The sequence below is a fragment of the Physcomitrium patens genome, chromosome 17 (assembly GCF_059467195.1).
Source record: "Physcomitrium patens ecotype Gransden chromosome 17, ASM5946719v1, whole genome shotgun sequence".
In the NCBI taxonomy this organism is placed as follows: Eukaryota; Viridiplantae; Streptophyta; class Bryopsida; order Funariales; family Funariaceae; genus Physcomitrium; species Physcomitrium patens.
In genome coordinates, this window is record NC_143426.1 from 9,257,655 (window position 1) to 9,269,651 (window position 11,997).

General features: G+C 44.5%; 2 protein-coding genes across 7 annotated transcripts; one reads left to right on the plus strand and one right to left on the minus strand.

Moving 5' to 3' along the window:
* Positions 1 to 404: 404 nt before the first annotated feature.
* Positions 405 to 8,383, plus strand: LOC112294500 (uncharacterized). Of its 5 annotated transcripts, none has more exons than XM_024545000.3 (14): positions 405 to 660; positions 1,226 to 1,956; positions 2,311 to 2,676; positions 2,825 to 2,936; positions 3,123 to 3,292; positions 3,613 to 3,675; positions 4,041 to 4,088; positions 4,308 to 4,484; positions 4,765 to 4,907; positions 5,326 to 5,450; positions 5,659 to 5,794; positions 6,069 to 6,692; positions 6,852 to 7,032; positions 7,214 to 8,383. In XM_024545000.3, exons 2-14 carry the CDS (start codon positions 1,756 to 1,758, stop codon positions 8,090 to 8,092), a joined length of 3,225 nt encoding a protein of 1,074 aa, XP_024400768.1. In that variant the 5' UTR covers positions 405 to 660; positions 1,226 to 1,755; the 3' UTR covers positions 8,093 to 8,383. The 5 variants fall into 5 exon arrangements, with proteins under 5 accessions (XP_024400768.1, XP_090099827.1, XP_090099828.1 ...); XM_090243701.1 differs by having other exon boundaries at positions 406 to 585; XM_090243702.1 differs by having other exon boundaries at positions 406 to 585; positions 4,308 to 4,451.
* A 928-nt stretch (positions 8,384 to 9,311) lies between these two features.
* LOC112294335 (GDSL esterase/lipase At4g16230) lies at positions 9,312 to 11,610 on the minus strand. Of its 2 annotated transcripts, none has more exons than XM_024544643.3 (5): positions 11,514 to 11,610; positions 10,750 to 11,152; positions 10,269 to 10,636; positions 9,911 to 10,166; positions 9,312 to 9,822 (listed from the first exon to the last, which is right to left on the minus strand). In XM_024544643.3, the coding sequence occupies exons 2-5, from the start codon at positions 11,051 to 11,053 to the stop codon at positions 9,584 to 9,586; spliced, it is 1,167 nt and encodes a 388-aa protein (XP_024400411.1). In that variant the 5' UTR covers positions 11,054 to 11,152; positions 11,514 to 11,610; the 3' UTR covers positions 9,312 to 9,583. The 2 variants fall into 2 exon arrangements, with proteins under 2 accessions (XP_024400411.1, XP_024400410.1); XM_024544642.3 differs by having other exon boundaries at positions 11,390 to 11,529.
* Positions 11,611 to 11,997: the final 387 nt, after the last annotated feature.

Below are 11,997 nucleotides of genomic sequence, written 5' to 3' on the forward strand. Positions count from 1 at the left end.
AAAGAGGCAAAAAATTATAAAGTATATAAAAAAAGTAAAGCGTTCCCAATCGCGTTCCCAACCACGTTCTCAACGCGTTCTCCAAGAACTTTCTATAATCGTTACTTTTGTATGAGAGGGAACGAACGAACGAACGAACGACGAACAGACGAATGAACGATATCGGCAGCAAGGGCTTTGTTTTTTTTTCACATTAGGGCTAAGACGTCGGACCAGGGAGCGGGGGGACGGCTATTGGGTTGACCCCATAGGGGGCTGGGTAGGACCAGTGGGTGAATGACAGCTGGAAGAAGCATGGTGGGACCGTGACTGGCACGGAGGACAGTTCCTGTGCAGAACAATGTCTCCTCTCTGTCGTTCTCTCTCTCCGGCTCTGGCTCTCTGTCTCTCTCTCTCTCTCTCTCTCTCTCTCTCGGAGTGAGCGAGGAAGGAAGGGGAAGGAAGGAAGGAAGGAAGGCTTTGACGATGATGGTGGAGCTGCTGCTGCTGCTTTTGTGAATGAGGGTTAGACAGACAGACCAATACCATTGTGGAGTTTTAATGTAGGACGGAGGGAGCGCTATTGCTGCTGCTTTCGAAGCTTGGGTGAGTGTGGTGATATAGGGATGCTTTCCCTGCAAGCTGGAATCGGTTCGGAAGGGGTATATGAGTTTCGGTGAGGTAGGTGAATGGGAGACGTCGGGAGATTTAGTTTTTGCTCGTGATGACTACTGTGAGGTTTTCGTGATTGCAACGGTGTTGAATTGTGGGGATTAGAATCTGTGGTAGGACCGGAAAATTAATTTCTAGAACGAGCTTGTCTGTCGTGAAGAAGAGATTGATTGTCCCCTGTTTGTCTGATTTTTTATTTTTTATTTTTTGTTTTATTTTTATTTTTTAAATCACTTTGAAAAAGTAGTGGTTTTGTGTTGTAATTGTATGGTGGTGTATTGGATTTGGCGTAGGTTGCGGTTGGTGGATTGTGTTAGAGGTGCCGTTTGATGTGGTGAAGTGCATTAAACTTAAGCGTAGGAGTTTATGTGATTTTCTAGTTTAGGTTGCAGATATTGAGGCTGATGCTTGCAAACAGTTTGTTTGCTTCGCAAATTGAACTCCAAATAGGTGGCAGGTCAAGTATTCTAATTAGAAGTTGTTGTCAATGTTTTTTTTCAAACTCAATTATTCATGCCAGTGGTCAATCTACAGAAAACTGAGTTTGTTGCTGTTTCTTTTTTTCGTTTTCCAGGTTAAGGATTGGTACTCTACAAATGCTTTGGATTCTCGTCGTAGAAAATTCGAGTTCCCTCTGATGATTTGGGTTGATCAGTGGGGCGCTGGAAAGTATTTAGCAAGGCTATGGGAAGTAAGGGGCCGTAGGGTTGTGGTAATTTTCAAGTGAGGGAAGTATGGTTTTTTACGGTGTTACAATAACTCGCCTGACTTTCATGAATAGATAACATGGACAAAATCTGGGACTAGACGTTAGCGTGACCTACAATTCTGCTTATCAAACTGAATCCTGAGATTTTAATAGTTCCTTGCTTGGAACAACTCCCTGAAAAGGTTGCCAAAAGTTTCAACAAGATCCAGCAATATTCAATCAAATTTACATCATCCAGAAGGGGATTGCAGGACGTGCACTTCTTAAGTCTAGGTTATTCTGGTCACAATTCATTTCAGTATCTGCTCACATAAAAGTTCGTGCACATAGGTTCGTTGGTATTGGACACTATCTACAGCAAAGATAAAGCTCAGTACCAGAAGAAACTTAAAGCCATGGCAGCTGTTTGGAGAAACGCAGGAAGTTCAGGAGCTCTTGAATCTGGTAGTAGGTCAGCCCAGGTAGATATAATTCCTGACGACTCGTGTGATATATGTATGGGCGAAGACGGAGCATGTGATATTTGGTTTAGTCCCTGTGCGCACAAAGCATGTGCTTCATGCGTCCAGAAAATGCGTATTGCAAATGTTTATAAGGTAACGAGCAATGCCTATGCAGAACAGTTGTGGTGCTATCAGAACGTTTATGAAAGGAATAGCGTAGTTGAATGAAACGATTTGCTCTTTGACCTAGCAAGTACACAATGTTGTCGTACTTAGCATGACAGACAACAAAATCTACTGCAATTTCTCAGTTTTTGTTTGTTTTGGTATGTTTCATGTTTAAGTATTGTCTGTATAAGGATTCTGGCTAGTCTAATTTAGTTTTCGAACCTTAAGTTCTTGTGAAGGTTTTTAGAAAGTTACCTCCTCATGGATACGAACGTGATTGGTAACAGCACTCAAAATCGGAATATGATTAGGTTTAACTTGTTGTGGTTGTATTTGCAGGCTGATAAAGGTGTGAAATGTCCATTTTGTCGGCAATTAATAGAGTCATATTTAGATTCACCTCCATTACAACATCCAGCTTATTCTCCTTTTCCACCCGAATCAGCATCCTTTAATCTTGTTACGGGAAGGAATCCAGAGCAAGTTTCGAAAGCAGTAGCTGAAACATCGGTTAAGAAACCTTACGGTCGAGGGGGTATAGTATCTATTGGGGGTGGAAATGACTACATACCTCCTAAAGGTGTTACTGGAAGTGATGGGGGAGGTCTGCGGTCAAGTACACGAATGGATGATTTATTACCTGGTTACGTAGTACCCCCATTAAAAGATACAGACGACATAGTGAGCATGGCCATGGATCGAACGGTGATGTTTCGATCCCAGCGTGATGTTTGGCGTGTTTACAGTAATGATCAGTTGGATTCCATCAGACATGCCAGCGTATGAATATTGTGCGAAGAAATATGTTAGGATGAGTTGTTTGTAATGGAGCATTACTCTTTCGTGCATGCAGGGTGCTAGACATTTAGATTTCATGTTACGAGATGGATATCCGAAGCGTCACAAAGTGGCGAAACTTTGTCGAGAAATGCTTACTCCTTTTTCTGCGAAACTAGCCGTTCATGGTAAGCTATTTTGAACGGCTTACGGAGATGCTGTAAGGACTGGAGCAGGTCGCACACTATTGGAGGGAATGAGGCTCTGTAGGACATAGGTTTGGCTAGACGTAAAACCTGCTTAGCTGCACTTCACCTTCTTGATTGTTCTCTGATACTTACCAACAAGTCGTGGTGCGGTTTGTGTGTTGGCAGCTTCTGGGAATTATGTATTACAAAGAATGCTTGAGTATGCTGCGACTCACAGAGGAGAAGGTGGTAACACGGAGAGCTTCTTTACAAGTATTGTTCGTTCTTTCTGTCTAGACAAAGGGTTGGTAATGGCCGCCCAAGATCATCGAGGCACTTTCTCGGTTCAAAAGATGGTGAGCATTCTCTAATCGTTCGATATGATAGAGATATGTCTCGTGTGTCTGGAGTCTGGACGAGATTGGAACAACTTCCCCCGTATCATCATGACGTTAAATGTTCTGTTGTGTTACAGTTTTTAGGTCTGCTGTCTTTCGTCGGGATTTTGTAGCCGTTTCTTTCCTCAGACTATTCTAGGTTGTATTTGTTCTCTACCCTCGCCCTGGGGTATATGTCGACGAGATTACAGTAGTGTTCGCTGGAAATGTAAGTGGCGAGGTCATGTATATAAACATTGATGTGTATGGTTCGCTGATTGCAATGGCATGTAATGCAGCTGGTGTCGGTGAAAGGTACGGAGGAAGCAAATCTAGTAGCGACATGTATTCAAGGGTCTGTGGTAAGTGGTTGCTGTTGGGACGTCCGTTTTGAGCTAAATATTGTTGGGTATGTTTGGAGACGGCAGTTAGACGGAAGATGTCATTGGCTTCTATTGTGGACACTTGTATTCATGGGTAACAGGCAGTTGTATGAAGTTATACATATCTCAATTCAGCTACTGTAGCTACTGTGCTCTATTTGCTGAGAGACCCTAGTTCTGCTTTATTGAGGGGATAGTCTGTTTTTGACTCGTACGATATACAATGATGGTAAGCTTTTTTCTCTAGCCTCATTGATGCAGTCTTTGAGGTTTGTACTTAAATTGATGTTAGGATATGGAGATGCTGAGTTTTCGTCTTGTGCTTGTTGGAAATGCACGTGTAGGTACAGCTCGCGCTAGATCAATATGGAGTCTATGTTTTAGAGCGATTGGTAATCCTCCGTCTCACGTAACTTTGTCATCTATTTTCGTTCATGAATGTTTGGGAAAGCTGAAGCATCTCGATATCGTGTGTATTTAACTGGTTTCTTCTTTACTGGAAAACGGCAACTGGAACTTGCTTCTTTCATAGGATTCGCACGTGGCCTGTTTCTTAAGAGTGCTGTAGGTTCAAGACCTTATCAGGTTGGAACTTGGAGGTTTTGTGACAGGTAGAGGCTATGATAACCTCGTTGAACCCTGCACCGGGCAAGAAGGCACGAGTTCCATCAAAGGTTGCAATGAAGATTTTGGCTCAGATTTGTGAAGAAATGCACACTGATTCAGCGTCCTTAGCCTGCATTGCTAAGCACCAGGTCATCATCGACAATACCGTGTCTCTGTGTGGAGTAAAGCAGCTTGACTTTTATGTTCTGTGGTACATTCTGTGTACTGTTGGAAAGGACCCCCAACCCTTAACCTGCCGGGATTGTCATTTAATTTGGATATCGACATAGTCAGAGCGCAAAAATGCGAGAGACTGTCTTAATTGCCCTTCAGAGGGGTTGAGTATATGCTTGTGTTACTGATTTATATAAATCTTACGCGATTTGGCTGTCGAAAATCCCGCTGGCTATTTAGGAAGGCGCGGTGATGCATGCTTAATCAAGATGCGGTTTCTTTGTGTAGGTGAGTGGATTAATGCTTGTTGAGTGCATTCGGTGGGCGTTGCCACAACCTGAGGCCTTGACTGCAGCTGTAAGCCTAGCAAAATTGTCTAGTGATCTTGTTGGGTTCAAGCTATCTCATCGAACACTGCAGGGTGTGCTTAGGTGAGTTGCACCTTTATCTCTACCTTGTTTGTCTCTCTTTCTCATCCGTTAATTGTTTGACTAATGTTTTAAAGTGGTTCGATACACCCCTCGTTGATGTTGTGAATGTTTTTCGACGGTGCGTGGTCATGAGTTTTCTCATATCTGGTAATAATGGTTGTTTTTCGTCGTTAGGTGTACGTCCGATGACAATTAGTAGGATTTTTTGTGCTCTCAGTTTTCAGTACCTTTCTTAGCACCTGAAATGTTGATCAGTTTCTGTCGAGTCTTGAATTATAATGCAAATCAATTTGAAGGTCATCAACCATATGGGAGGAACCAGTGGTTCGGTGGTATTGTTTGAAGATATTTGAATTTCGACTTGCTCGTTGTTCCATGAGAATTAGAGTTTATTACTTACGTCATGTTCATTTGGCAGTCTGGAGGTGAAGGAAGTTGCGGAGCATGTTATCCAAGGCTTACAAGGGCACTATGTAGAATTGGCATCTGATACAATCGGATTTGGATTTAAGCTAGTTCGGGCATGCCTGGCAACTCCATGTGGTAAGTGCTTTTGAATTATATGAAAATAGTGCCTGTTTTGCATCGAAGTTTTTGCTAAAATCCTAAAATATGGCGCCGATATGGGAGGAAAAATGAGTAGTTTCAGCGAAGTTGTGGTGCCTCATGATTCTTGTCCAAGTTCACTTTTAGAATAGCGGGAGTGATCTTAACGTGGTGACGGAGGCGGGTTGATGGTTTTTTATTTCAGTTGGAGAAGACATGCGACTACTTGTTGTAAATGAACTTCTGGATGGCGTTATTTACCCATCTGCACATCATTCTTTGATCGATAATACAGCTGGTTGTGAAATGTTAGCTTTCGGACTCTGTCTTCTCTCGCGCAGGTGAGTCATTCTTGAAATTCCGCTTATAAAAATAGAAATAATTATTTAATGGATTGAAATATTTGACGCTATTCACCACAGTCGATTTCTGTGCGAGTGGGGTCTTAGCTAAAGGCAACTCATAGGTAGTGAAGTGTAGGGCACTGACGGAATTGGGATCTGAATTTTAAGTGGTTTTTTTCTTGTGTACTTTCAAGTTAATTTTGGTACTACACTCCCTCATGCATGATTCTCAGAGATGATGTATGTTAACATCCTTGGATGGTTTCTGCAGAATTTTAGATGAACGTTTGGACAAAATGATTATGTTTCTTGAACAAGATAAGTGCCTTGTATTTCGAGACCGCGTAGAGACTATGCGTAAACACTTTTTTAATGAAACCCCACCACCCAATATTCAGCTTGTTCCTGCTTCTGCTTCCCCAGCATCATTTGTTCCCTCAGTCACAAGAGTATGTTCACTGGATCTTAGTTCAAGCAACTCTGGAAACGACGTCGGTTGTAATTCTCTCTCTGGATATTCTCGGGTTTTTCAAGGACAACCAATGTCTGACCCATGGTCCGAGGAAGCTCCGCCAGGTGGTGTGTTTTCGTTGGAGCACGTCGAAAAGCCTTTGACCAGAGTAGGTTCGATGCCTCATGTTCGACCAGCTACTTCTAGTTCTCGTCTTGCGTCTCCGGAACACAATTACACAGGAGAATCAAGTGGCGTAGAGAATAGCACTAGCAACACAATGGGATCCCCCAGCGGTGGTACTTTAGGTGGACGAGGCAGTTCGAATCAATCTGGGAGTTCCACGCACACACCTCCGCAATTGAGGGATAGGAATGTTATCACAGTCCCTGGTCACAATGGCGTCGGTAGCTCTCACTCGCAGCTGTCATCTCTGGAAGGAAGGTCGGGATCTTTTGCTCCTTCCCATTTGCTGCGGTCTAACTCAATTAATGCGACTTCGCCACCCGGCTTGTCAGGATTGAGCAATGAGATATTGCTCCCTACTAGCAGTGAGTTTGGGAATGGAAGTCTAACAAGTAGCTCCTCTCGTAATGCACACAGTTTACTGCCTTACGGAAGTTCGGATTTCCTGGACTATAACTCAGATCCCGTGGAGTCTCCAACATACGCTGGTCCGAAGAAAACAAGTGAGCAGGACGTGCTGAGTGAAGCAGCTAAGTCTTCCGGGAGCCAGCGACAGCCTGGCATCTGTGCTGTGTGCTATCGGGATGCAGCAAATACGGTACGCCTTCTTTTAGTAATGTGTTCTGATTTAAAAATACTCTTTGGTTTGTCAGCCGTTGTTTTAGTTGGCGTGATTTGCTCCTAGTGAAGTTTTGCACCTGCTTGGGAACCCGTGGTTTTGCGTTTTCGGTGATTTAAACCTGTGTGTACCAAGTTTTTGACGTGGTCTTGCGCTGTAGGTTTTGTTGAACTGCTCACACATGTGCTGCTGCACCGTGTGCTCACGAGCTGTAAAGCTCTGTCCTATCTGCAACAACAAGGTGACCAACGTAATAGACATTCGACCAGTGGGGATGCCACCTAGTCCGTCATCTTCTCTGCCTGCACAAATTGTGGGGTCGAATGCATGGGACATGTCTAGGATGGCAAACTCCGTTTCATCGATTGTTAACAATTTGGTAGATGTGAGCAACGGGGCAATTCAGTTTAGAGAAGGCCCTTCGCGACCCTCGTCTGCAAGCTCTCAATATCAAGGTAGCGAACCAGGACGATTCGAGGGCAGCACCGTGAATGCAGTAAATCAGCATTATCCATTCCGACATTTTTCACCAGATCAGCCTCCACCTGGAATTCCAGTACCAAAGCAGAGTCCCGTGCAGTCAGGGAGTACCGTTCTTCGCAGCACAAGTCCTCAAACGATCACTCCAATGAACGCTAGTCCCATTACTTCCATTTCTATGGGTGGTGCTAGACCTCTTTTCCTTCCTTCTGATTTCTATCCACAAGCTATTATAGGGAATGGTGCGGCGGGATCTACTTTCTCATCCTACTCAATTGCTGCCCCTAGTTTTAATCAGCATATGGTTCCTTCGAGTTCTGTCAACAGTGCAGCGACTAATCTGAATGGATCTGCTTTGAACCTGCCGGCAGCAGCAGCAGCTGTGACTTCGCCGATCCCTGGGCGTCGCGCTCCTGCTCCTTACCGACCACCTGGATTGTATCGGCCGCCGGACCTGTTTACGCAGCCAGCAGTTTCGGCAGAAACACAATCCAATAACAGCTCAGTGATGTCGGACTTTGCAAACATGGTTCCTTCCCAGTGGAGGACATATCAGTAGTGGTGCAGTGGAATGGTTTGGAAATCATTCCTTCGAGTAGTGAGAGGAAGTATATTGTCCTCTGCGTGAGGATTAGGTGGTATGCTAGTTAATTCATAGTTAGATAATGGTCACGCACATGCTTTTACTTTTAAGAGGTTCGTGAACATCTCCAATCACTTGATTGAGGTAGTAGATTATTGAGAGGAGCATCGGTCAGTGAAAACTAGACACAATTGTGTATCGAGTTCTTTATTTGGCGTTCTGTAAGGGACCCATATATAAGTGTTGTTTCTATTTTCCAATGTTTTACATGCAGAGTGTGGGGTTGCACATTTGCCAGGCAGTAGTGCTGGGGTTTCAATTTTCGTAAGTTCTGTTGAGGAAGTTTTTAATGTTTATGAACGCTTAGGGTGAGACACTGAGTAGAATTAAGTGGCTTGTATTGTTTGTCTCGAAATCGAACATGAAGGTGTTGAAAACATCAGAAGAGAATGTGAAGCCATGCATTTTGGACAGATCAGCTAGAAAAGAGGTATGTTGGATTTGGTATGCAAAATAAGTCTATGTTTGTGTATATAATAATGGATAGGATGCAGTGTGATGTGAAAAATGATCAGTATTTCTCTGCAAATCACCAATAACAGACAAACATTGCTGTGACCGGTATTTTAACCAAACATGTTTTTCTTTAAAAACACGGTGAAAAAAAAAAAAAAAAAAAAAAATCAAATTAGTTCTTTGAGATTGTTCACATATGTATATGTGAATACATATATATATATATATATATATATATATATACATATACACATTTGGAAGGTTTATTTTGATGTATACTTTAGATACTTGTTGGTATTTTCCCACATCCATGTCAAAAACTACAATGTTTCTTAAGAAAATATTTTAATTTTTTTTGACATAACGATATTTGTTTTTTAAATGTGGAATACAATCGAATTTGAAGCTGAATACAAATCAAATAAACAAGAAAACTCTTGCTAGACATCACATTCACTCATTGATTGGTTTGAGTATTTCTTTTTCTTTACTTTGTAATCAAATAGATTTTCAACCTCATTATTCAACTTAAACCATCCCAAACAATAATCATCGTTACCACTCTTAGAAAAAGTTCACCTTTAAGAGATAAACATAGGATTTAGCATTAGGGTTTAGGATTTCGCCTTCTCCCTTCCGTCTCGAAAGATCACGACAATCGAATACATGCAGATGGGTATTATACGGAGGTTTCTGTTTATTAATTTATCGTTGAATGAAAATGAATAGAATCACCCAAAGAATGGCACATAATATCCCCTCTGCTGAATCGAATCCTGATTCAGAGACTGACGATTCGACACCAATGCGGCGTCGGTTGAGCACATGGATCAGCACGCTATGGATCTTCAGCGGCGTCAACAGTTCGAGCAATCCTTGGACATACTTGGAAAACTTGGAGCCTGCTAATGACTACAGCGAACAATCGATCGCATCGCGTTGATAAACCGCTCATCCTGGAAGCTGGAGCGCTGCGAGCTGCTTGATGTTCATGGGATAGGCGTCCGATGGGGAGCCGGAGAAGAAGCGGTTGCCGATGATGACGTTGGCAGCATCTGTGGGATGGTAAGGATCCCAGAAGAAGTAGCTCTTCCTGTTCCTACAGAAGGGGACCCCGGGGAAGCAGGGAGATAATCCACGGTGGAAGCCGATCGGCACACCGCAGCACGCTTGATCCTTCGTTGCGAATCCTGCACAGGAAGTCGATATCATGACAGTGTTTCACATTAAGGGATGGGGGTGGAATTGAAGGTCGAGATGAAGTGATTGTTGTGTTACCGAAGCCCCCGGGGTTGCTGATAATCTGGCTGACTACATTGAAGGAGTTCGCTAGGATGAACTTTGCATTGGGATACTTGCCGTTGAGCTCATCCACCAGTGACTTGAGCGCGGAGTTGAAGCTCATGACGAGGGAGTTGTCTGATTGCACACACTGCCCCTTCGTCGTGGATGACACTGCCATGCGGTAGGGGATGCATCCCAGCGGCCCCACGTTGGAGATGACGAGCTTCCGGGCTCCGAGATTCACGAGAGCCTGGCACATTTATGTGATGTTACTAGCAATCTATCAAGTAACAGAGATCAGATCGATTAGCAACTGAGGAGAAGCTTGAAGAGGATCATTTTTCGGACTGACCGTCAGCTGAGAACGGTACGTATTGATGAGCCGCTCTTGGAATCTCTTCGGGGTGAATAATCTGGGAGACGGGGACCCGACAACCAAGTAGTTGTTGAGAAAATCGTTGGATCCCATGGTGACGGAGTAAATGGAGTTTCTAATGAGAGCGGCCCCAGATTCCGGACCCAGAAGCTGCATAATTTGCTGAGTGGTGTTGCGGAACATACTGATTTGTTGCCACAGTGGAATTCGATTTACGAATGTGTAGCCAGTGAAGTCGAGAATGCCTGCTCCGCCTGAGGCATAGTTTACTCCACGAAGAATCGCCTTGCCCTTCGCCGCGGGGTTAAGGAACACGGGGGCAAAAGGGATGCCCAGAAGCTGCCCTGCCAGTTCCAATATCCAAACCAGGGATTGAAAGTGCAATTAGACTCTAGATTTTTTTGAGGTTAAAATAGGGAGTTTTAAGAGGGGGAAGCGATGACGGTTATTCTCTTACCAATGATGTCAGCGACTGTTCGACCGTTGCAGAATCTTCCGGTAGCTTTGCCCCCAGGGAAATCGACTCCATTACCACCGTAATTGGCTCTTGCCAACGAACCTATGTAGTTGTTGTTGCCGGCGTCGACAAGAGAGTCGCCGAATATGAAAGAGGCTGTTGGGAAACTACTACTCGAAGCTTGTGGACCAGGATTTACGATGACCTGTGCACCGCATGAGAACGATCCACCAAGGTAGCATAAGAGCAGGATCGTAGTCCACTGTTGAAATTGCGTCGACGGGGTGCACCCCTGGAATGCCATGTCGGGGGAATCCAATCGGATGGCAGCCACAAACTAATTCAGTTGATGACGAGTCTCAGCAAGTTGGGGCTAGAGAGGTGAGCTCGATAAACCAATCGTCTGAAACAGATTGGTAAAATGATCAATTGCGAACGAAATTCAATCAGAAACAGCAGCTACACCCCATCACTCTCCCCATTCTCAGAATCAAATGCATGGCATCAATTACCCATACAAAATGAAAATGAAAATGAAAAACAAGCCAATTCTTCCTGCGACACGTCGAGCAACGACTCCAGATAGTTCGAGCGCGCGAAGTGCAGGCGATCAAAGATGCACGCTCAGATCACCACACACCAGACCCACTGTCCACGACGGCGATGCGACCACCACCAGCGCTCCACGTCGACGTTCCACCGAGCGCACAATCAGCGACGAATCGACTAAGTCCACTAGTGCATTTAACAGGAAACAAACGCACCCTAAGTGACCTTCAGACTGGCGGTCGATGCTTCACCCTGGCGGATCCTCTTCACAGAATGCTCCACACCCATGGGCTCCACAGAGATCATCACGGCGCTACGAGCACAGCGAGCAGGTGGGCAGAGTGGGACATGATATAGAGAAAGGGAAAAGACAGCTGTGGGGATGAATCCGCCGTCGCGAACCCACCCACCCACCCACCCCCAGACTGCGCTGCAGGCATTGAGAGCCGCGTTATGGAGGCGGCGAGGGTGGATGAGCGCGACAGCGCTTCAGTGAATGTTGCGTCGCGTCGTCAATGCCCCGCTTGTGGCCATTCCGCGCTCCTTTCCGAGCTTGATGAAGCTGGATACACACACTCACACACATACTGTGGCGCTTCGCTTACTGGTCTTCGAAGTTTGCTCAGCGTTTGCTTTGTTTCGTTTTCCAGCTGCAAGCCCACAAACAGACTTATTCATAAGTACGTGAATGTGAATATA